This window comes from Colius striatus, chromosome 7 (assembly GCF_028858725.1).
Source record: "Colius striatus isolate bColStr4 chromosome 7, bColStr4.1.hap1, whole genome shotgun sequence".
Classification (NCBI taxonomy): Eukaryota; Metazoa; Chordata; class Aves; order Coliiformes; family Coliidae; genus Colius; species Colius striatus.
The window spans coordinates 25,543,310-25,569,323 of NC_084765.1; the positions used below are offsets into that span (position 1 = coordinate 25,543,310).

Below are 26,014 nucleotides of genomic sequence, written 5' to 3' on the forward strand. Positions count from 1 at the left end.
CAGCTTCGGTACATGCTTGGAGATCTCCTTCATCACCGTCTGGTTTACCTCAGGGTACCGGTGGCCTACATTGCCTTCCTCCCTCTGCCTGTTTGTCCTTCCCTCTACAGATTTTCAGCCTTCTCAGTATTCAGAGCAAATGCAGCAATAAATTACACAAAGCTGTTGTGGTTTTTTTTTCCAAACGTTTGTTTGTTTTAGGAAAAAAGCCAAATCATCAGAAAACAAAGGGGCAAAGAAAACACTTTCCACACAGAGATATAGTGAGTAATTCAACTTCATTCTTGGCAATCACTTTTACAGCAACCAGTTATCGGACCAACTCAAGCAGGGCCTTGTTTAACTTGAGATTTTCAATGCAAACATCTTAAATCAAAATGCACCTGATGCACCTATCAACTGCCAAGCACGGGCTTCCAGGTTGCACCTGTTATGCAATTGCTACGTGACTGAGGCAGCTCAGCAATTGCAGCAGCAACCAGTACACTTCCCAGCCTTTTTCCTCATGCAGCCCTGACTTCCACAGCAAAACTATCACATTTTAGCAGGACTTTTAAAATCAGCGTTCTGTGACTCGTGCAGATTGGAATCCCTTGGATTTGTCACAGGAGTTGGCAATTGCATCTGTCTTCTCATGCTATTCCTGGAGCACCACCATTGCTACAAATGCTTATTTTGTGTACACATTAATTGAAAATTCTCTCAGATGAGCATTACTGCTGTACGGGAAGAAAAAAACTACCATTTCACATGGGCACCTCTTCTTTTTTTACCCTAAAAATCAGAATTCTTCTTCTGCATTTAGAACATGTGAACTTTTAAATTCCTTGAGTTTTTCAATAGCAGCAGATACTGAAATCTCTCCATGCACTTTGTTGTCTCTTGTTCGTACGTTGACAGCACTGTTTGCTTTCTCTTTTTCTCCAACCACTGCAAGACATATATAAAAAAAAAATGAAACTGACTACCTACATTACAAAATGAGGGTCTAGGCAAACTCTCTGCTCAACATGAAAACTTAAATAATATTCTGAAACACAAGATGCTGTAATTACCTAAGATAAAGTTATACTGGGCCAGCTGTGCATTTCTAATTTTCTTGTTTAATGTGCAACTTGGATCTAGATCCACATCTGACATAAATCCTGCTTCAAAAAATTGGCAGCAAACCTGAAAAAAAATCCAAAAAACCAAAAACCTCTAAATATTACATTATATATTCTATAACCTAAATTTGTACATGCTGTAAATCCTGATCTCTTCCAATAATTCATGTATATGCATAATTTAGCTCTTATGAATCATTATAAGAAGGTCAATGAAGCTGTTTGAAGAAAATTGCACACACACACACACAAGGACTTAGCAGGACTCCAGTCAGAGGACAATACAAGGTATCACCCACATTGAATATTTGCTGATCTCCTTGGACAGCTACACTGCTGAATGTAAAAAGTGTTGCCTCAGTCAGAGAGGAGAAAGAAAAGAAGGAGGAAAACCACTTACGCTTGCATTGAAAGAAAAGCAGGGGAGAAGGTTAAAAACAACCAGTCAAATGTAATTTAGTCAAGATTACACACATCCTGGGAAGTGGAAGAAATAAGCTCTGCCCCTTCTTCAAGCAGACAATTCTGCACTGAAACATTAGTTAGTATATAAGGTTTGTCATTCAGAATGCTTTTTCCTCTAACACTTACTGTAGTATGTATGTAATAGCAGAACCCAATACACTTGAATTTACATAAAACTTTCTCAGGCTCATATGAACTCTACATAGAAAAAAAAATTACCTCCCCTCTCCCTCCCCAAACATGTCTCCAAAATTATTAAAGTCTTCATTCTTTGTTCTAGGTTAAGTCCTTAAGGAGCTATAAAAATTGCATGCTACTACAAAAAGGAAAGCTCTACTCACCTGTCGGGCATACTCTTCACAAGTAGGTCCCACAGGCACAACCATGACCTGCCGTGGAGACAGCCAGAATGGCCTGGCAAGCAGAACACAATATGAAAGCCACATGCATTTTACATTTACATTCACATCCACAATTATGTTCCCCAATGATAATTTGTTTACTTTATAAAAATATATATGTTAGTTAAGGATGTTGGATAATGTTATCTTCCTTTTTTCAAGTTTACATAGAATAGCAAATAGACTGTCATTTTACTGGAATCATGCAGAGAACTTAGATCATCTGTTCACTTCCTACCTGACTTCACAATTTTAAATAGAATCCTTCCCCCCCGTGTCAGTTCCATTTTTCTCTTTAACTTTATAGTAAAATGTTGACAGACAGGTAATTGAAAGTAAGAACGAACCATTTCTATAATTAATCACAGTAGTAAAGAAACACCCTCAGAACTTATTTAAGAAACAATACATCCTAGAAGTTAAAATTTTTTCACTTACTAGGACTAAATCATGTTTGTGTAAGTAATTGCTTTATGTATGTCCAACAAATTCCCAGCACAGAAACATGATTAAGAAAAAGAACAAGAACAATGCAAAACATACACATTGAATTAAAATTCTTATTTCTGCTTTATTGTATAATTTCTCCTGGTATCTCATGAAATGGAATTCCTAACAATGAGCTATTAATAAAAAGATATTATACATCTCAGACCACAAAATGAGCCTTTTTTAATCTTACCTGCTAAATTTAGTATTCATTTATTGAAAAATTATTAAAAGAGAATTCAAAGGATATTATTTTGTAGTGTAATAAGTAGGACATTAGGGGGAATGTTTATTTTCTACATTGCTAAACATTTCTTAGAGCTGCATTTGTGCCACGTACCATTTTCCTCCATAATTTTCAGCTAGAATAGCTATCATTCTCTCCACAGATCCCAAAACAGCTCTGTGAATAATCACTGGCCTTTTCTTGTCATCACCATCCTTACTGAAAAATAGAGTAAGCAAAGTTAGGTTTTTTTAAAAAAAGCTTCCCTCAGCTCACACACAGATAACCCTACTCAGAATTTGGATTCTACTTTTTTCATGCAAAGACAACATTTTTTTTAATATATATACTTAGGCAAAATCCACTGCTTTTATTAAAAATGTCACCGAGGCTTTTAAAGGAAAGCTGAGTAATCACAGTGACTTCAAATAAGCATGACTGTAGCTAGTTGCACAGGCACAAACTCCTAAACTTGAAGAGACATATGACTCAGGTTCACTTCTGTGCATGTTAACATTGAATGCTCTTCCTCTCTTCCTTTTCTGCTATGTCTTACTTGCATTGCATAGGACCTTAACTGCCCTTACTGCTCCTTTCTTTCCTTAAATTACAATCCTGTGATTCAAAAAAGCCAGTTGCAGTATTACCTAACAGTACTAGCACCTACCAAGGAGCTATGACGTCTACTGTAGAACACGCAGCACGACCAAAAAGTAACAAAAGATTCCTATTCTATCTTGCCCATCAAACTCTTCATGATATGCTACAACAAAGAGCAAGAAAAAACCCTGAAAATGTGTGTTCATGTCAACATACTATTAATTCCCTCAGTAGATAAAGACTCTCTTCCTAGCTGGAAGCCAAAGGGAGATTTTTCAATAAAAACTGTTCACATTTTGTTTATGTTCAAAGTTAACTAACTTGATCTGATAAAAAAGAACGAAGCACTTAAAAACATTACAAACATATTGTCTCCTTAAGACGCATCTGGATTTTATGCAATGTTTTCAAAGAAGAGACAGTGACTAGGGTGAGAGGGAAAACTGACTCAATTGAGACAGTTCTTTAGCATTATAGACAGTTAATTGTCTTCAGAACTGGCAGACAAGACATCATTAAATTTTCCCGCAATCAGTAGCATTTACCATTAAAGTGAGTTATCTTTATATTGAGGAAATACCTTCAAATTCGTGACTCAGTCCTCTACTCACTGGGGATATTTCTCCTCTTAACCAGGCTCCTGATACACAGCATAATCGTTTGTTAAGTGAGCAACAGAGTATTAATACATTCCAGTTTAATGGGAATCACAGTTAATAAAAGTTACCCATTTCTTCTAATTCTTTCATTTTATCTAGCTTAAACACTCACCCAACGTAAGTAAGATTAAATCGGATGGGTAGTTGGAAGTCAAGTTGGATAGTAGCACATTGGTGGTACCTGCCAATAGCATCTTTGATTTTAATATCGATCTGTGAAGCAGAATAACACAGTTACTAAACAGAGCTTGCCTGCATTGCATCTGCATTCTTGTCCATCTCAAAATTGTACTAAAATGCTGTCTCACTAACCTTAGGACCATAAAATGCTCCATCCCCTGGATTCAAATTCCATTGCTCTCCAAAGTTATTCAAGCTGTTTTGAAGTTGCTAATCATAAAAATGAGAAAATAATTTAAAAAAGGTATAGGAGGACCCTTTGTTACTGTAAGTGACAGCATTTGCCTTTGAAATACAAAAGGAGTGAACAGGCAGCGCAACACAACTAAATGTTCAACCAAATAATGACTTATTATAATAAATGACTTATTTCATTATCTTTAAATAAGAGTAGTTCCTTGCACAAATGGGATTAACTAGACAAAAAAAAAGACTTAGGAAAATCAAATCAGTTCAAGATAAGAGGCTAAATAAGAATCAGAAAGTTCTCATTTTATACAGAAACACCACATTTAACAGGGTATTTTTCAACAAGCATTTCCACTCAGGACAATATTTAAAATCTGATTTAAGCAATTTCACTATCCAACACAAAAGAACTTTGTTAAATATCCACTTCTGCAAAAATAAAAATATTAAGGGTTTGGTTTATTTGTTTGCTTTCAAATGAATTACCTTTTCTGCATGATCCCAGATCTCTAACTCTCCTAGATAATTCTCTGGTCTTGTAGAAAGATGTAGTTGAAAAGTAAAACCAAACACAGCATACACTGACTTCAAGAAATCAAGACAGCCCTTAATTTCTTCTTCAATCTTAAAAAAAAAAAAAAAATATATATATATATTAGTTAAAATTTATTTACATAAAAATTTAACCGGATTTACTGAATTGCTAATACAAACACATTAATTAAAATCACTGAAAATTACATCCTACAAAGACAAACACAGGTAATGGGTAGAGAACTGAGGTGTTGTGGCTTCAATGCATGTTAAGAAAAGTAATGTTCTTGCTAAGCTTGGGCTTCTGGAGCCAAATTACATGCATCAGACTTAACAAGAGTACATCAGTTTATCCACACGGCTCCACTAAAATTACGGCATTACAAAATAAAGTATTCAGCATTACTATGGCAAACAAAATATCATCAACAGCTTTTTTCTTTACTGAGGAGATGCAGAAGATTTTACCTTTTGGGATTTAGTTGCCCAATGTATCTTTCTAAAGGGAATAATTCTGTACAGAAAATATTACTGTGTAATTCAGTGTTAAAAAGACGCTTCAAATAGCATTATTTCCTTCTTTGGATATAAGCATTTTTTGATTTCAAAGAGATAAATCAGTAATAGAAATTACGGTACTGCAATTTGAGAAACTCCTAACAGAGAAGCTAAATTCAACAGGCTATTGCCTTCAGCAATACTGTGGAAGGTTAAAAAGTATGGTATAACAGATAACTCAGAAGGAATCATCTAAACCTACCAAAACCACCACCAAAGGCAGCACTGTGCTACAAAGCAACACAGCAGAAGAAGCTAGAGTTGAAGTACTTCAGGGATTTTTTCTTGTTTAATATTGGATTGTATGGGGAGGGAAGGAGTTCTCTTTTTTGGGGTCACCAGTGGGGGTAGGGTGGTTGTTGTTGTGTTTTTGTGTTTGGAGGTTTTTTTACCTGTTCGATTGTGCAGAAGATGTGAGCGTCATCTTGTTGGAAGCGTCTTACACGAGTCAAGCCACTCAGAGTCCCAGAGAGTTCATTTCGATGAAGAACTCCAAAATCTGCAAGTCTAAGAGGCATTTCCCTCCAGGATCGTGGGCGATGGGCAAACATCAAGCTAGAAGGAATATTAAAGAACCTTCCTTTTATTTTTCTTACAGGAGATCTAACACAACACAGAAACTAAAACAAAACCAGTACAGGCAGTAATTGCATTTTTAAGCATTCATTCATTCCGGTTGCCTGCACTCTAGAAGATAGGCAAACAGAAAAAGCACAGCACTCGGGATATATTGCTGAATACCACCTAGAAATAACACTATGAGGTAGCAATCAAGATTGACTTATTTGTGCCTTATTTTGGTACACCACATCTGACGCCTATCTCTAGCCAACATAATTTGCATTTATTAGTGGTACAGACAGGTATTAACATGCACAAACTTAGCTCACTTAGTGAAGGCTTTGTAGGCACAGATGTAGCTTGGACCAGCCAGCTTGAATAAAGATGGTAGGGATAAGTTAATGCAGCTGGCAAGCTACTTCAGAAACAGGTGCTGCAAGTTAATCAATTGGGCCCTGGGTGATCTCATGGGCAGAAGCAGCATATAAGGAGGTAGCTAGAAAGGAAGGGTGGCTTCGAGTCAACTCTGGTGGTTGTACTATGTTGCCCGTGTCTGTCTCTGCAAGTGCATTACTTAGACTATGTCTTTGAGTGACTATTGCCTGCACCACTACAACAAGGCTTACTGAAAGATCATCTTACAAGAACTGTATTTGGTCTGCTTTAAGATACTGTCAGTGGAGCTCTCTGGACACACTAGTTGCTTAGTAACCTATTGTAACATACATGATACATATATTAATACTCCATTTATTTCCCCTCAGCCTCACAAAGAAGAAATAACAAGTTTTTCACTTGTGAGTACAAACCAATGTCCTGGACAATTCATTGGTTTAAGAGCAAAAGTTTCCTTCTCAATTTCAAAAGAGAACATATTTTCACTGTAGTGCTGCCAGTGTCCTGAAGCTTCCCAGAGTTTACTGTTGTAGATGTTTGGAGAGACAACTTCAGTAAAATTACGTCTGTGATATTCCTCCTATAAAACAAATTCAACATTTAAAAAGGGACAATTTTTGACAAGCAAAAGTCTAATTCTTTTTAACTGTGTTCTTATAATGGAGATTTACTGACTAAAGGACTACTGCACGTAAGTTTTTGGCCAGCTGGAAAAAGCAATGGTCAATGCTTTCCTCTGCCCTATATTTAAGGTTATCTCTGTATAATCATAATGAAAATCTGGATCATATTTATATCACATTGATGTTTTTCCTTCTGCGGATAGCTCTGTGCTATCACTTAATACCATCACTTAATACCAACAACTGATACTAAACTTGTTAAGAGTACATTACTATATACTCACTCTTATGAAATCCACAAGTGTGTTATAAAGAAAGGCGCCTCTGGGGAGGAAAAAACAGCTTCCAGGACTCAAATCATGAAAGAAGAAGAGTTCTTGCTCCTAGGTAAATTAAAAGTAGAATGCTGTAACACCACATCATATGGAACTGCAGAACTTAACTACTTTATGTGTTGAAACTGTGTTCACAAAAATGAAATATTACAGCAATAAAATGATTTCCGAAAGTCTACAAGTTCTCAGCAGCAACAGTTAATTTATCTGTAGTTCTTACTCTTAGAGGTTTGCAGTAAGACTATATAGTCACAGAGTCAAATGGAATTCTAAATACACACTTCCCCAAAACCCTACAGCTTTCACCATTACCTTTAGTAACTAAAGGCATTAAGCATCTACCCATCACATCAGAAGATGGATGGCTGAAGCTTGTAAGCCAGTCACTCTATATCACAACTCTGTCTCAAAAACAGCAGCTCAGTCATGTGGCTCCTGTTAATCTCTGGAGAACCTTAGCCTCTTTAGTATCATACATATTTAGACACACAGACACTAGGTAAACTGTTTGACACTATACGATTTGTTTTTGAGAAGGTATAGAAGGAATTATCCAATAAACATTAGATAAATATTCAAGTCTTAATAAGTTAAAAGAAATAACCATGGGCACATCTGTAAATGATTTTCTACTTCTTCCCTTTTCATTATTTTTTGTCAATTCCCCATTAGCTCTTCGTCTTCTGGAGTTATCCTCAGTTCATCTTTGCTTATGAAGGCAAGGCTTCAAAGTCTCTTTCACATCTGCCATTAAGTAGAGAGGTTTATGCCTGCATGCTCTTGGCCAACGATGATGGGCTGTGCTTACATGAGTTTTTGAAATAAATATCTCCCTGCTTTAACCTGTACTGCCCATTGTACCTTTAAACATCCACCAAGCTTCTTATGTTCTCTCAAATACCCTTCTTATAACTCCACCTTCTCAACAGAACAATAGCAAAGGTGACAACAATTAGGAGACTGGGTGTCAACATGACCAATATCAGGTCACAATCCTCATCTGTGTCAGCCTAACATTTAATGATTTACACTCAAGATGAAATCTGTTCATTTAAATCTGGTAGAGGAATATATGAGCAACATCCACAACAATAGCTGAAGTACCGTATGCACATACACTTAACTATGACTTTACTTATGCCTACAATAAAGACTGAACAAACTATATTGTTTATACAATTTTCAGTATTTTCTCTCTTACGGAGAGTTTTACATAGGATCTGAAAAGATTCTACTTTAAAGTCTTAAGATCTACTTCCCTAAACCATGGGACTACCCCATTACTTCTTCCCAACATTACTTGAAGTTTGGATGCAAGTGTCAAGTTGAATTCATCAAATTAAAATGTTAAAATACAACTGACACCAAGACACTCATAGAACCGTCTCCCATTCAAAATCCCCCAAAATCGGAAAAAAACTCGACGACAATGAAAGAACTAATTCTATTACAGAAGCATAAAAGAGAAGTAGACTTTGAAATAATGTACCTTCCCAATTTTCCTATGGTCTCGGTTTCTGGCTTCTTCTTGGAATTTTTCCCATTCCTTCATCATTTTGTTATCAGGAAAGGATATTCCATATATTCTCTGCAGAGTTTCCATGTCAGATTTTCCTTCCCAATATGTAGATGAATTCTGATGTACAAAACCCATACTTTAAGGTAATATTATATACTCTCCAGGAAAAGAGGCATAAACACTAATGCAATCATATGATATAAATTTTTTTTCCTTGTGAAAATAATTACATGCAGTCATCAATGCAATGACACTTGCACTGCCTTTTAGTCAGAAAACCAATACAGAAGACAAATTAAAGTGACTGGTCACATCACACTTCTACTTAGGTACCTGTTTTAACTCACATCATGGCATGTTTTATTATCTCCTATCTTCTAAAAAAGCAGCACTTGTTTATGTTCAAAATACAACACAGTAGAGAAATATGAAGGACTAAACAGAACCAACTCTCACAGTTATACCCTAGCTGGTTTGACCATACAACATATAATTCCTGGAACTCACAGAGTTTCATAAACTTCACAAACTCAGAGGCCAGCAAAAGCAGCTACGATGAATGTGCTAATGAGATCAGTCTAATAAGGTTACCAAAACTAGTATCTGCAAGTACTTAAGTAACTTAAACTACATCATAACCAAAGGCATTTGCAAACACGGTCTCTGGCTTTCCTGGAAGCAACGTGCTTTTTAAACAGCAGCACCTGCAGATCTCCTACAGTCCACTCTACCTCCTATACCTAAAAGATGTCATCTTACAAGGCCAAAATACTATTTTATGATGCAATGAGTATCTTAGATGTTCATTTACTGCAGAATGAACTGCATGCACACACACACACAGCACACATGTGACAGTACATCCTCAAACTACAACAGTGTACTACAAAGGGCAGTGCTGCTTGGAGACAATAGCACAGTACTGACATGTTAGATTAAGCACTGCACTTCTCTCCTGTGCATGGTATAATTCGTTCCACAGCTGATCTAGTCACTGCCAGCTTGAGTGTTTTTCTCGGTGCTCTTCATTATAGCCTAAGCCTGTGTGTTACTGCACTAATACTCTGACAAAAACAGATGCTGTTAACTTTCATCAATGTCAACCACTAGTAAACTTTGGAAGCAAGTGAATAATCAAAAATCTGTAATTCTACTTGTACAACAGGAGCTAGGAAAGAAACGACGGACTATTTTCAAAGTAAGCAAAAGAAAACAATACAAAGGACCCCTAGCATAATCACTTCAGGAGAAATAAATACATAAATAAATAAATCAACTGATCCATAACTCAGTTATGTTTTAATGCACAGCTGATTTAAACATACCTTAAATATTTTAAGGGCCTTAATTTTTCCAGTGTGTCTCACATGTGGACCCCTGCAGAGATCAATCAGTGGACCACATCTATACACCAAAAGAAAAAAAAGTGTTTAATTTCAAAACCCTGCAACTATTTAAAATTCAGTCACCAATGGCATACAGGTTAATACTTGACATGTTCAAACAAACTAATCAGTAAACATGTGCAACACTTGGCAAATATAGTGCATCTTAAATGTAATTCTGCCTTCTACTTCAAGCAGACTATCCACTCTGCTCACTTGATCCATTACCAAAAGTATCCTAACACACTCAGAATTTCATATAGTTCCATGTATAAACTTAGTTAAAATTGGCCAGGAAATCTCAAACTGTGCACAAACAGGAAAAAATTGTTTTCATGTTTTCCAACTGAATAGTTTTATCCCTGGCAATTGAATGAACAGGCTCCTCACTCCATACTGAGCTAAGAGTTAACCTCACCCATTACCCAGCAATTCCATGTCATAGATGGTAACTTACATTAATCTATTTATTGAGAGAATAAATGAAAGGTGGATTTGCCATTTGTCCACAAACTGAAACCTAATCTGTCCCAGCAGAGAAAGAAAAGGTATCATTTTCCCAAAGTCGCAATACTGCAAATTGACATCCCATCACAAAAGTATTCAGAAATTACAGTAATTAAAAAAATACATTTCTCCTCTCACTGTAATTAAAACATACCTAAATGCAAATATTTCATACACCTTTTAATTTTCTTTACCTATATATGGTGGTGGTTGGTGTGTTCACCTTCTCATTAAGGATACGACACTTAAACTTGTTATACTGTGGGGTGAAACATGAGAAGTCAGAGCACTAATAAAATTCTATTTTATAATGATGCATTGACAATTAAAATGCATTAGTAAAGGACACTCACAACTACAAACATCACATGTGTATTCTCAAAGGATGTTGAACTTTTGCAGAGTTATGAAACAAGAGGGGAAAGAGACAAAAATATCTTAATTTCCCTGAGAGTGTGTTAAACATAGTGATTACCACCCAAATAGCTCAAAGCATGTTTGAAAGGCAATCAAAACACAGTACAGTAAGACTGTATAAAACTTCCCTCTGCGAGACAGAATGAATGTACGCCTTCTGTGTACTAATTTCTTCACCACCTCGTTCAGTTCCAGTATTTTTTTTGTAACAAACTATTTTTATTATTCCCTGAAAACATCCTAAACAATTAAAAGACAGATGGAAAGAGGGAAAAGGATGCTATTTCTTTTTCTTTGTTTTACTAGACAGGTACTATCCTGATGAGTCAGTCACATGCAGTATTTTATAAAAGTAGTATTTTATAAATTTATTGTACCAGAATCACAGATACTCCAAATATTTACCTTAAACATGTCTAAGAGGATCTCCTTCTTTACTTCCAGCCTTTCAAAAGCCTGCTTCTCTTTTATGATATTTTTACAGCGGTTCTCTAGTAGTGGGAATTCAGTACTAGATACACCTCTAAACAAACAGAAAAAACAACCAACAAGCAAAAGAAATAGAAATGAATTATTTTGATACTCCCATTTTAAAAGACTGATTTTTATTGGTCTAATTTGAAAAAACACAGGATGTATTGTTGTGATTTGTCACAATATTTTCTTAGCTTCTTAACAATCAGCTGTACTTTCAGATACTAAACCCAGAAATACCAATAGTATCAATCTGAACAAACCCACTGCAATCGCTCCTGGAACAGTCTTTGACATGTTTAAAAGTGTGGAAGATCCGTAGCTCAAAGTATATATAATAGAAAGAACAAAAATAAGGCTCAGTCCAGCTGCAAGAGCTAGTTTATCAGCAGATGCACATTTGGTATTCTCCCTAACTACAGGAAGATAAACAAGTTAAAAACCAGAATTGTAAAGCTGTGTGCAAGGATTAGAGAAGGAGTAAACACCTACACAAGCTACATGTATACATATTTCCAAAAGTGACTATAATGCTTTAAAACCAAACTCCCATGATTCTTCAAGGAAACTGTCTCCTCTGTCTCCTGGGAGAATTTTACCCAGAGACTCTACATTTTTTCACAGAACAGCCAACTGCTGCCAGCCTTACAGAGCCTGTGTCTGAACAGAGCTCTTGAATTTAAACACACACAAACACTCAAAATATATGCATACAGCATCACAGAAGACTAACCTGTCAGTTTTAAACCATATTAGATAGACAACTGTACTTTTAATGCACAGAAACATGACTGAACAAAATAAGTCTAGTACTGATTTCAAGACAGAGTAAGAAAGTTCTTAAACACTGAAATTTTACCTGTCTTCAATATACATGTCATAATAAAATCCATTCTCAATTGGTGGGCCATAACATAAGCAGCCCCCAAAATAACCTTCCATGGCCTCTCCAAGAATATGAGCGCTTGAGTGCCAATAAACCTGCAAACAGAGTCAGGTGAGCAAATCATGGGGTCACTGGCATTGTGGAACTTAAAAAAAAAAAAAACAGAGGTGTATCTGCTGATGTGAAATACAATGGTATCAACATTGTTTACATTCTGTGAGGAGTCTAATATTTTCTGTTCTCATTTTGAAGTATGCTAAATGATTAACATAATGGCAGAGGTAGCAATACAGCCTCATCGTGTTTCAGCCTGAAAGATGATTATACCTCTGCATGAATCTATCACCTTAGTATTTACTGCACTTTGTTCATGTGTAAATTAGTTTCCAGTCAGTTAGAAGTCCATGCAATACTAACCACATGTAAAGCCAATTAAGTTACCATGGTTCACATACAGTACATCTATTAAAAGGACTGTAAACCACATTACCTGAAATGTCTAAAGAAGGGAGTCAACCACCTGGCAGATCAATACCAGTCCTATGTCCAAAGACCCTATTAATTCAGACCACTTCACAGCCACTGCTACGAGACAAAGCCTTTACAGTCTCTCAGATGCCTCAAAGCAGCTTTACCACATGACTAATTCTTTGACAAAATGGGAGTCAGCTCTAGTATGTAAAGATAAACATAAGCTTAAGACTGAATCCCATTTAAAAAAAAAAAAATCAGTCTTGGGTGTGTCACTAAGTATATTCATAGCTTAATTGACTAAGATACGCCTACTTCAGTTTCTAAAACACAGTGCTGGTATGAGGAGGTGGAGATTTTATTTATGACTCAAATTCCACATTGGACAACTTTTAGAAAACTGTAAGACAGCCTCATTGTTGTTTTCAGTGTGTTTGACCTTCAAACACTGTCAAACTACAGAATGTATCTTAGAAGGCATCAAATTATTTCAAGTTTGCATACAGAACAAGACATTCTGTACCATCTCATTTGAGAAATAACCTGACTATGTAAAAGAGAAGAAAACACTAAGACTTTATTAATCTATAGATTATAGGTACTAGTATCTAAACTTTGTTGAATCATGACTAATTCATTTCTTGAATAGTTTGAGGTTTGTTTTTTTTTTTAATTCAAGATTTTAAAAGTATAATGCTGCAAACGACTTCATGTCATCAGTTTCTTTAATCAAGCAGAAATCAGCAAGTGTTTACTCACAGCTTTTGCTTCTTCATTATCAAACGTAAGGAGCTCCAGAGTACAAGCTCCCTCCAGCGGACGATCCAGGTCCCACAATTCACCATTCACTTTGGCTATGACAGCATTGGAAGCCAACACTTGACTAAAACACACAAATGACCACACGAGACCAACATCCTTAAGTTCAGCTCTGCAAAAGCACTTAGGTTAAACCCCGTGAAACCCATGCATTTCTCAAAGCACCTTTAATTTTTTTCTCTGTGGTTATCTTAAACACTATTCTACTTTTAAATTACAGATCTTTAAGTCTTAAAGTTCCATTCAGTGGTTTTCAGTGCCACGGATCTGAAGAAAAGACTGCTTCTAAGAACAGTTTCTAATGTTATCTGGTAACTCACAAAACTTCAGATGTCTCTATTAATTCTTAGCAATCTCACTGGTTGCTGTATTTTTTACCTGGAAGCAAGCCTTATGATTCCAGCACATAACCTCAAGCATCACTCAGATCAGTAACTTCACTCAGATGTTTTTTCTGCATTAAGCTGAAATTTTTGTGCTTTTCAAATAAACGAGCTTGAGAGTCACCATCCACTGACCGTGACACATCTGTTTTATACAACAAATGACAGTAACAGATACATCACTGCAAAAGTACAACTCCTTGAATCCGCAGGTTACCTAATTCCTACAGCCAATTGATACGGTGTGGTTTTCCAAGATTGCCCTTCAGCCATCTTTCCATCTGCCAGAGTAATTTTGATGGGTTTGCTCTGGTTGGCTGCTCTGTAAGCCAGCAAGGCATCATGTTCTTTCTTCAGTGCTTCGTAAAGCTTCAGTCTGTCTTCAATGAAACTTGGCTCACACTGTAGCTGTAATAAATAAATTAAATCATACACAAATATAGAATAAAAAGATTCACAATGTTTGTGCATCCTTAGAGGTTCCAACAGAGACCACATTTCACATTTGTGAATACAGTCAAGACAGTCTCATCCAATTTGGTGACTACTTTATACTGGCTTCCCAATTTACTGTATACTAGCTTTCCAATTTTCCTTTGTACATTAAATAATCTGGGCTTAAATGGCATTGGGAGATAGACCTTAGAAAGCAGCCTGTATTCCCGTCCCAGAATTTGTAGTTGGCTGACATCCTAGAGAAGCCTGGATTTCTCTCACAAGCCCTCACTTCTGCCAGTCCATTCAAAACACCAGATTCAAATAAGATAGCTCATGGGAAGTTCCCTCTAGTTTAGCATGAGGTGAAATATTAAGATTTATTAAACTCCAGCTAACGTTGCTAATATCCTCCACGACTCCTCCATGGTCAGTCACCATGCACACTATTTAACCGTTCATGAGCCATCATTCCCTTTAGGAACCACGCTATCCTGACCATTATTTTCCAACAGCCCAAATCTTTTTCTTACATAAAAAGTAGCCACTGAAGAATGTATAAGTACCCCTACCAATGACATGCAAGATGAAGCTCTTAATGATCTTCCCTACATGCATGCTTGAACAAGTTATTTTCCCCAAATCTGGGGTTCCAAAATATAGCAAAGCATTTCAGATCTCAGCACCTTGTCTGAACCTAGTCAAATGATACTCTTTCCTCTGTTATCATATAGTATAAAATAATCACTTACATACTTCTGATGTTGGTCCACGCCTCCATTTTCTTTTTTCTTTTCCTCTTTATTTTGATTCACTGCTACAGTTGGACTTGCACTGGAGGTTTTCTGAAAGCAGTGGCAATATGAGTGTATCTTATGCCTTTAAAACTTCTCCCAGCAGTCATTGGAACAATACAAACCATATCAGAGCAATACTGGGCTAAAAAAGGCAACTACAATTGAATATGACACATCCTGAGAGGAACGACTTCTTATGACACATCTAAACCCCATCCTTTTGATGTTCATCAGACACAGCAAAACTGTTCAAAATCTTCTCGATTACCCCAATTTTACTACCGGGGTACTGACCCACGTTACTACTGAACTAACATTCACCAACAAAATTTGGGAGATTAAAATGGCCTAATGGGCAATACAAAAACCCTTTCAGTGGTCTGATAGTGTTATTACATTCTTGCAAAAAGGGCTATCGTGCAAAGCACGGCTCAGTGCTACGCGCACACGAGAGGCACCGACAGAGACCCAGAGAGGCCCGAGATCGCCGACCCCACCGGCTGAGGGCAGGCGTTTCTCCCCCCTCCCTTCTCTCCCTGCAAAGGCCGAGCACACCCCTGAGCGACCCCACCAGGCCTGGCGCGGCCCGCCGCCCTCTCCCGCCCGCACCGAGAGCGGATGGGGGTGTCCCTGCCCCAGGGGTACCTGGCCGCCGACGGAGGGCTCCGCCGCCGCGGGCCCGGGCTGCCGCTGCTCCGCCGGCGCTGCCCTGCTCAGCTCGGCTGCCAGGCTGCGGCGCAGATGCAGGAGGCGGTAGCGCAGCTTCTCGTTCTCGGCCCTCAGCCGCTGCAGCTCGGGACTGCAGCTCTCGGGGCCGCACGGTACGTCCCGCTCCTTCAGCCGGCCGACCTCCGCCGTTAGCCGGCGCAGCTCCTGCTCCTGCCGCGTCAGGCGCAGCGCCGCCACCTCGGCCACCGCGGCAGCCATCTTCCGCCGGCAGCAGCGCGCTGCCCCCGCCGTGCCAGGGCGCCAGGCGCCGCCTTCCCGGAGCGACCCCGGAGCTGTCGGGCCCGCGCCTGCCGCCGCTTCTGCCACCTGCGAGGCCAGAGTTACTGTTGTCATTATTCGTTCTTCTACTTTGGTAAAAACCTATCTGCAGCCCGAACTCAAGGTTACACACCTATCCTGTGCCGAGGTCGGTAAGCAGCTGGGAAGTGTCAATGTTCACAACTCGTCTCTGAGTGGTTCACCTAAAATAAGCTTTTGCTTTTTCTTTTCTTTTCTCTGTAACCCTCATAAACAAGCTGGAAAAACTGGTCTGCAATGAAGAATCACATCGCTAATTCCCAAAATCCTGATCATGCCGTTTTGTGGAGAGCATGACAGGCCCAAGTAATTGTAAGAAAGAGGGAAAAGTACACACAGTTTGCTTTATGTTCCAAATTATCCAATTTAACATTTGTGGAGTTGTTACCAAAAACACTGAAAAGCAACACCTAAACAATACTATTTCAGTAAATACCTGTTTTCAAAGAACCTACATGTAACATCCCCAATGTCTCAGTCTTTCAAAGGATTAGTCAAAGAAAAGAAAGCGGTATTAACAGAAAGACAAAGACATTGTCAGACTCTGGAAAATATGTACAGCACCACTTGAATGCAGTCCCATTAGCCCATTCATTAGCATAGACTTCAGGTGGTTCACACTACACACTGCTAAACCCAGGTGGTGTCAGCCCTCACACTCAACTATGGCCGGTTTGTTGTCCTCTCCCTCTGATCATCCTCTATTCAACACATCTACCAGTGAGAATTACCTGCAGCCATGCTTTCTCCAAAAACTCAATTTGTATCCAGGCATTATGATAGTTGAGATCTGCAGACATGAGAAGAACATAGGAAAGATTAATAGAAAGTGGCAGAAGCAAGCTGGGCAGAGGAATTGAAACCCAAAATACTGTCACACAAGTAATAAATAGTTCATACCGCATGTGCCCCGCCACCCCTATAACAAGTCTCACTCTAGTCCAAGCCGTCTTTCCCTGCCACTTCTCCATCTCCTGGTACAAGCTGGCTGCTTACAGCTCCAGCTGTGCAGGTCCACATATATGATCAGGTTCACGTTTTTCTTATTTTCATATAGGGCAAAAGGATTTCATGAACACTGTTTCAAAGAGGGCGTTTTTTCCCCCTTCTCTAAGATCCACTGCACATACTTTAGAAGTAGTTTTAGTGTCTGGGTGTTGAGCCAAACAGTTGTGCATGTCAGAGAGACATAAGAGCCAGCTGCATCCTCCAGGATAGGGAGCCCAATGCTAGCCAGACAGGGTCCAGTCTCACAGTGCTCAAACAAGGCAGGCTGGCCTGGCAAATGGCAGTCAGGACCAACCAGGTGGCCAGACTGTCAGGAAATTTAATTTAACTTAATGACTAATTTGTCAGATTATCCTTTTTTTTTAACTTCTGAATTCACTGCTGTGTGGAATTTATTACTCCATTTAGGATACTGATGACAAACACTGTTATCAGCAAAATAAGATAAACACAGATTTAGTTTTGAGGTTAAACTCTGAGTTATGTATTCAGGTTACATGCTCTGTATCTCATCTTTGGGCTTTGTCTTAATAACCCCAAACCTGTTACTTTGGGCTTGTTCTGGCATTTATCAAAGAAATGGAAAAACCTACCATCAGGAGTTATAGTGGCTGAGAAGGCCGATTGATGTCTAAGACGTGTCACACTCCAGGCTTTGTCACGATCTTTTACATGCTGAAATATTGTGGTATTAGTTTCAGTAGAACTTCTGGGACTGAAACAACTTGTAGAGCAAAAAAACCATGAGGTTTCATTGAGAATATGGAAAGAATGAGGATGGTGGCAGTAGTATTTGTACTACCTCTATGTCAGGTCAAAAATCAAAGGGAATCATAAGAATTAGGCTTATAAAGGAGCCCTTACTTGTAAAGGTCACCTAGAAGACACGTGAGGCCTTTTCAGATAGGTTGGCTACTTTTTCTGCCTACTCCATATTACCCTTGTTACCTTACCTTATCTATACTACCTGACTAATAGCTAGTAGACACCTTTCCCCACCTATCTTCCCCCAAGCAGGCCACTTTTCATATGGTGTGTGATGCCACGCAATGTATAGGTTGCTCTACCTGAGTAGATTCAAGATTATTACAGAAGCAGCACGAGAATCTCAATGCCACAATAAGCTAAACTGGAGCCATTCATGCGGCTTAAAATAACAGATAATTCCCCTCGTCCTTATTCCAGATAACATCACATATGAGGCTTGTTGTATTGACAAATATCCAGAAGGTGACAGGCAATGCTTCCAAACAATTCTGGCTAGTTAATGCTTTGGAAGGTGAAATACACAATAAAATTCCTAAATTATTATATGGGTAGTGGTCAGCTTTAGTGCTGACTGATAATACTTGAAATTTCAGAAACAGAAGAAACCCAACAGGACTGAAAATATTAAAAAACTTGCTTAGCAAAATATTTTTGTTTGCTGCACAATAGGTAAAGTATCCTTAAGAAAACTGCAGATTAGGCCACAGGAGTGTAGCCATGGATGCTTTATCAGTTGGAAGTAATAGAAACAGAAAAAATAGACTGAGAAACAGGAGGAGGAGGCAGGAGATACTCATAGCTTTTCTAGACAGGGAATTTATGTTGACAGAAAGTATGAAAACAAGACCAAAATGTCCATGCATTAAGCAGCATTTGCATAAGGGAGGTTATGTAATGCATGATCCTCAATGAATGATTATTGGTGGCAGAACACCTCCACATGGATTGCAGTAATCTGCACTGGTAAACCTGGCTCATGAGATGGATGCTACATTGTGTTTTATTTTGCTTGGACACAATTTAAAAATCTAAACATGAAGAAATGTTGTTATTCTTAACTGTTCACCTTCACAAAAAGTCTTATCTTTTACTTTTCCATATAGGATTACAAAATATTTTCAGAAACACGCTTTCTAAACATATAATTCCATTGTATTGTAAAGCTAATATTTTATGAAAGAAGTGAAGAGCATTTATATTTGGTTTGGGTATGGTCTCTAAGGAGTACAAAATTAAACTGTACAGAAGACACTTTGTTTTATATCCTATACCAGACTGTACAGATTATTTCAGTTTGTTCATCTGTCTTCTTGAATGAATTACTTTTTTGCAAAGTGATATCTTTGAAGATCAGTTACAGAATTAAAAAGTAACAGTAACTAAGCAATTCTCAGTCTCATCATTATGGTTCAGAAGCTGTTAACAGTTGTAAAGGGCTAATTAGTGTAACGTAATCCTCTTAGGAGGCTGCAGGCACTGAGCTAGATTTCTTTATAATTTGTATGTAGGCCTTCTTTATTCCATTAGAATTACAATAATTACAGATAGCAGTATGTATTTGCATTCTGTCAGTCCACATTATGTTTATTTTGCACACTGAGCACTGCACAATAAATGCAGAAATAGAATTTTCTATTTTCTATTTAAATATCAAAATGTTTGGAAGAACAGCCAAATCTTGGTTTTATAACTGTGCAAAATCAACCAAAAGAGACAATGAAAAGAGGAATAAGTGGCTTTCTGAAATCCCAAGCAATCAGAGAGAGCAAATACTGGAAGAGCTGGATGTGAACAAAGTGCTGTCATATTTGGTTTACAAGAGAGTCTTTTCCTTGGAGGAATACAAAGACATTTGGTCCCAGGAGAGCTACAAGAAGAGAACTGAATATCTTTTAGATAAACTCTCTTTAAAAGGCCCAAGTGCTTTCTCTGCTTTTTGTTCCATTTTGGAGGAGGTCTGTCCTAACTTGCTGACATGCTTTCTCCTTGGCTATGAAGGTAAGGTCACTGTCTGCTCTGAAATGCTTAAGTGTATATTGGTAATGTCTTGGAATCCTTTGACACTAATAGTTATTTGCTATAATTAGTGTTTGCTTTCTCTCTTGCACTAAACAAGACAGTATTTGCTGTCTTTATGTTATAAAACACCGTTTTACTTTTATTATGAAAGAGAAAATAATGGGAAGAAAAATTTATTAAACAAATATTTGTTATTGTTGTACTTTGAACATTTAAACTGGTAGCAAAATACTGTAAATTAACACTGCTGCTACAAATGAATAAGAGCCAGGATAGGGAAAAGGATTCCCAAGTACAACTGAAAACGCTTAACTCAGAAATGTAGCACTGATGTTTACTTTCCCATTTCAGAAATATTTAAAAATAGATTGAGAAGTTCTGTAGGCATGGTGTCTGAGTAACTACACCCTTTCATATTTTTCTTAGAAGTAACATTATTTACTATACCTATCTGTAAACAACTGGATGAAAAAGATTGCTTTAATAAATATCAGCAATAGTGATGATATTGAATAGTGATAATAGATAATGTTAGATAATGAATAGTGTCTGATGTCCAAATAACATTTTTATTCACTTCAATTCATACATATTTGAGAAACAACGTTTTACTAGATATTTATTAGCAAAGACAATGCAAAAAACAATGTGCAGAGTGTTTACAATTATATCCTAGTGACCTATTTTTTTTTTTTTTTGTCGGTTACATTCCAAATTTGAGTCTTTGAAACCAGCTAGAGTTTTCTCAGCAATGACTGCAGGGTTGTGCTTAAAGGTTATACACAAAATGTCCTTTAGAATTTAATTAAAATAGTCATGTGTTTACCAATCTGCTCAGTAACATGTTTAAGCACTTCAGAATTACTATTTATAAATAAAAAACAGTGAATCTTAGTACTGTAAAAATTTTAATAAATAAGAAAACCATTTTGACCTTTAAAATAGCAGTAGTCTGCGTCCTCTCTTGAAAACCTGAATAGTTTAAAAATTGACAGTTAAAAGATCCAATTCCTTGAAAAGGCAACAGATCTTTTACTATAATTTACGTATGAACGGATGCTCATTTAGTGCATCTTTTCAAGATCAATTTGTAGTACAGTTTTAATGGCAGTTACAAGAAAATCAAATGAGATTCACAGATGTTGTAGATTTTGAAACACTTAGAATGAACTTCATGCACAACTATGTTATGAAAAGGCTTCTTGGGTCCTTTTCACATACCTTTTTTTTTTTAAATAAAAATAGAAATGCTTATAAATACAGTATAAAGCCAGGTCTATCAGAACACGCATTTTGGAATGAAGTTTTGGCTTTTTCTGAATTAACTGCAGAGACAGCACTGTAAGATTTTAATTTTATACAACCTAAACATTTTGTGCAGGAGCCTGTCACAGAACAGGCTTAGGGTACAAGGTTTGGGGTTAGTACTGTTATGAAGGGTGAAGGCCTCTGCAGTTGGGTGCAAGTCAAGGACTCTGTCTCCCTGGCAATGTCATAGCAGATGTAGAGAAAAAAACGAGAAAGCCAATGCTGCACATTTCCAGAAGAGTAAAGGATATTGTTGGAACAGCATCCCCAATCCATTCTGTCTGTCTGTGCCTTGTGTAGGCAGAATAATGCCTCGGGCTGCCTTAGCTCAGCCACTATTACACTCTTTCCTCCTTCCCCTCCCCCAGTAGCACACATCAAATGTGCAAAGCTAGTTTTAGAATCTGTTATTGCTAATAATAATCTACTGGATAGCAGGCAAAGAAAAACACATGCTATATATGCACATCAATTCATGCACATCATCTGTTTACATTCACACATGAATATGCGCAGATGCAATTGAACAGATTATGCATTAGGGACTGTCATGCATTGCGGATTTTTATAGATTTCTTTTTATAAACCCTGTTATAGGGTATGCAGAAAGGTATGATGAAAAAGCCCATTCGTTATTATTTCCATTAAAATAGTTGTCTTTTCCACCCTAAAAAAGATGATTGATAGGACAAAGGAATCAAAATGGAAGGATTACTGTATAGATGCATGATGAGAAGTTGCTTTGTCTGTGCTATTTGGCTTCAACACCTCAGCTAATGCAGCAGTTGCGTGCCACCCTGTCCATTGTATCTTGTTAAAGAAACTCTTTCTGGCAGGCTGACTGAGCACACTGAATAGAATCAATCCCCATTATTGATCAACTGTATGTACAGCAGGGGCCAATTTCTGCTTTTTGGACCTGCCCATGTTGGCAGATATGGGTATTTTAATGTTTTTCCATTGTTTTCATGCCCTACAGAAAGAACCATTTAACAGGTGCTAGAAATGTGGCATGGTTCCAAGAGGTCCCTGAGTCTCTGGGCTAATGTAGTTTGCTGCAAAAACTCTAAACTGTGCTAGTGAAATGTGGCCAGGAATGATGTACTATCATTTGCACACCGTTGATTTCATAACACTATGAACTCTTTTGTCTCATTATTTCAAATTACACCCATGGTAATTTAAGGGGTGTTATAGCAGTATTAACTCCTCATTAGTGACTTGATTCTTCTATTCTTTTAAAATTCTCATTATTAAAAGCAAAGCTCCTAGTGACTCCAGGAAGAGAAACATTTGGTTTTTACTTGCCCATATGACACAGTAGCAAATAATTTCTTCGTTGGCCAGATAGAGGAGTTTCTATAGAGTAAGAATTTCAGGTTTATTTCCACAGTCCCTGTAAACTTCTTGAACTGTACCTCTCAAGTCTATTGGGAACATGAAAACATTTGGGCAATGAAGCTGGAGAACAAGTCTGGAAAGAAGTGGCTGAGGCAGGTGAGGTTATTTAGCCTGGAGAAGAGAAGGCTGAGAAGAGACATGATCACTCTCTACAACTGACTGAAATGGGGTTATAGTGAGGTGGTGGTTGATCTCTTCTCTCCTGTAATGAATGATAGGACACAAGGAGATGGGCCCAAGTTGCGCCTGGGGAGGTTTAGACTGGAGATTAGGAAGAACTTATTAACCAAGAGGGTTGTTAAGCATGGGAACAGGCTGCCCAGAGAGGTGGTGGAGTCACTATTCCTGAAGATATTAAAAAGACGCACAGATGAGGTTTGGCTTGGCAATGTAAGGTTAGTGATTGGACTCTATGATCTGAAAACTCTTTTCCAACTGTAATCATTCTATAATTTATGGTTCTATGAATATAGAAACGACTTATCTATAAAGGTAAAATGAAATTAGCTTTCTCTAAACCAGGTACTTACCCAAATGCAACATCACAGACAGAATTACATAAAACTGTAGGTGTTATTTTGAACTATGTATCAGTGATTACAGAATTTTCTTTATTGTTATCCAGGCCATATGCCTAGACGTTTCCCGGTGTTATCAGAGCAAACAAAACTGAGGGCTGTATCAGAGATGGAGCTACATGAAACCTGTCAGATGAGTGACCAAGAAGGAAGTCCTTCTGCTGAGGAACAACTGATTCAATCATTCAACAAATACAGGTTAAAATTATTAGTCATGATGTTTTTAATGATCACAATATTTCCTGTCACTTTATTTCTACGAAAGTGAAGTACATCGCTGATGCTTTCAATGTTTTAACTTACATTTGATTTTACTTGGCATTTGTAAACTGTGATTCTGATTTGCATAATGGACATCTTTTGATGCTGATGAATGCTAGTGGTCAACTCTAGTCTTTACTGCAGGTATTCAGTAGTGATGTAATGCACTGATAATACTGATAGTTTTCTGTGTTCAAGGATTAAGCACATAAGCAGAAGTACATTTTCCTCATAAACTTTCTTAGAATGTGAGACAACCTAAGTTAGTATCACAGTTCCTGTTATTTTTATTTAAGAGGAATAGAAAGTGAGGAACACCTACACAAGAACAGCATGTAAGTTGATACATGCTGGGATACTGGGATTTAAGTCCCCGCTTCAGAGATTTGAACCCAAAAAGAAGACACAAAGTTTGCAAAGTCTTAAAATGCTATGCTTTATGTAGACAGTATTCAGTTCTGTAATTTGCAGTTGTTTGTTTGCAATTGTGCTTGGCTTAATTCAATCCTAGATTAAGGAATCTAGGTGAGTATGGACTAGAGCTTTCAATAACTCATTAGCTGTTAAAAAAATACGGCAGGTAGTTTACATATGTCCAGCTGGGACAGAAACGTACATTCTGAGAAAAATGCTTGAAAAGTAGTTACAAGCTGTACTGCTGTTCTGATGTGTTAGTAGCATATAAACAGTAAATTATGAAGCCTTAATAACCGTGCATGTCAAGGTTTTTGAGTTTCAGCTAGGGACTGCATTACACTAACTTACAGAAGTGTAGTGAAGCTTAATGACTGTGAAGTGATTGAAAAAATTGTGGTTGTGAGGTTAAGGTCATCCTGAGTAGCAGTGAAACATGAAATACTAATAGGATATGAAGACATTTGATATAATACAGTATGAGCCCAAATTGTACAGTATGGGCAGATCTATACCCATAACTAATGAAATCCCAGTCAGAACTCCTTTCACCACACACATTCAATAAGAGTTCCAGGAGACTTGCTGTCACTCATAATCTTAATATGTGCTGTTTGGCTTTAAATATATTGATTCTGTAACATCACAAGGCAACTCACAAAAGTAAACAAATTAAGAAGTGCTTGCAGCTATAGAACCCACATTAGGGAAGTAGCAGACAGATAGGAAAACCTTCCTGAAGACAGTCTATGTTGAAAATACTCCATAGCTCTAAAAAAAAAAAATCAACCAGATATCCTAAAACATGACAGTATCAGTATGTCAGGAGTCAGAAGTTTCACTAGAAGATCATTATATCCATTCCACTTGTTAAGACAGCATATGGTATATCAGTCCTGCATATACTCTAGATGAAGAAGAAAAGATGCTGGGGCTATACTATCCCTGCAGTGTATCAGTCTTAAGTGTGGAAGCTGGTGAAGTCACACAGCAACAGGGGAAATCACCTCTATTGAAAACAGAGAAGAAGACAAACTGGTGTAGGCGTACAATAGCACACAACTCATTTCAACACCAGTGTCCTGTGAAACAAATATAACTTGACACCAGGTTAAAAAAGCAGCAATCTTTCCACACCTTTTCTTTTATGTTGACACTCATCTCTTCCATCGAAGGGAAAATATAACAGGGAACTTACCCTAGCTATAAGGTAAGCTAGGGTTTGTTTTTTTTAAGTACCACACTTGTGTCAAACACCAGTAAAAAAATCTTACACAATCAACACAGTATTTCTGGAGAAGAGTCTCAAGAGCTTGTAACAATTTGTTGAAATGACAACTCCACTTTTGAAGAAAACAATCTGGCTGGAAGCAAAGCAAATGTGCCACCCGCATATATCTTGCATAAATTCATGTTACAAATAGTTGTAGGGACTCTATCAACAGGGACTCTATCAACAAGACAACCAGAGACAGAAAGTACTGTCCGTAAATACAATAGTGTACAACTACAGGGTACACAAAACCAACTAGAGATAAATAAGAGATGATCATAAAGAGAAAATGGAAAATAGCTTCACTGCCCTTTTCCCAATATTTGTAAATATTCTAAGTCATTTGTAGAATATTTTTTCCAGTGATAGAAAGATGTCAGACACAAAGACAAGAACTTCCTGCTTCTGAAGTAAATTACAAAATTTCAGACAGTTAGCAGGAGCATCATGGTCAACTAGAGTATTTTGGTAATTCAGATCACAATAGATGTTACATAATTATATAGCAATTGGAAAGCTATGTTTTTATATTTATGTTAGTAT

At 37.5% G+C, this 26,014-nt stretch overlaps 1 protein-coding gene across 4 annotated transcripts; it reads right to left on the reverse strand.

Moving 5' to 3' along the window:
- Positions 1-198: 198 nt before the first annotated feature.
- Positions 199-16,343, reverse strand: TARS3 (threonyl-tRNA synthetase 3). 4 transcript variants are annotated; one of them, XM_062000064.1, is made up of 19 exons: positions 16,061-16,343; positions 15,371-15,463; positions 14,401-14,591; positions 13,741-13,864; positions 12,484-12,605; positions 11,556-11,673; positions 10,928-10,992; positions 10,167-10,245; positions 8,812-8,958; positions 7,272-7,370; positions 6,778-6,944; positions 5,800-5,962; positions 4,802-4,939; positions 4,259-4,336; positions 4,059-4,159; positions 2,802-2,906; positions 1,913-1,985; positions 1,056-1,170; positions 199-930 (listed from the first exon to the last, which is right to left on the reverse strand). In XM_062000064.1, exons 1-19 carry the CDS (start codon positions 16,340-16,342, stop codon positions 782-784), a joined length of 2,409 nt encoding a protein of 802 aa, XP_061856048.1. In that variant the 5' UTR covers position 16,343; the 3' UTR covers positions 199-781. The 4 variants fall into 4 exon arrangements, 3 of the variants coding, with proteins under 3 accessions (XP_061856048.1, XP_061856049.1, XP_061856050.1); XM_062000066.1 differs by lacking the exons at positions 199-930; positions 1,056-1,170; positions 1,913-1,985 and adding an exon at positions 3,868-3,927 and having other exon boundaries at positions 2,829-2,906; XR_009819080.1 differs by lacking the exons at positions 199-930; positions 1,056-1,170; positions 1,913-1,985 and adding an exon at positions 3,355-3,927 and having other exon boundaries at positions 2,833-2,906.
- Positions 16,344-26,014: the final 9,671 nt, after the last annotated feature.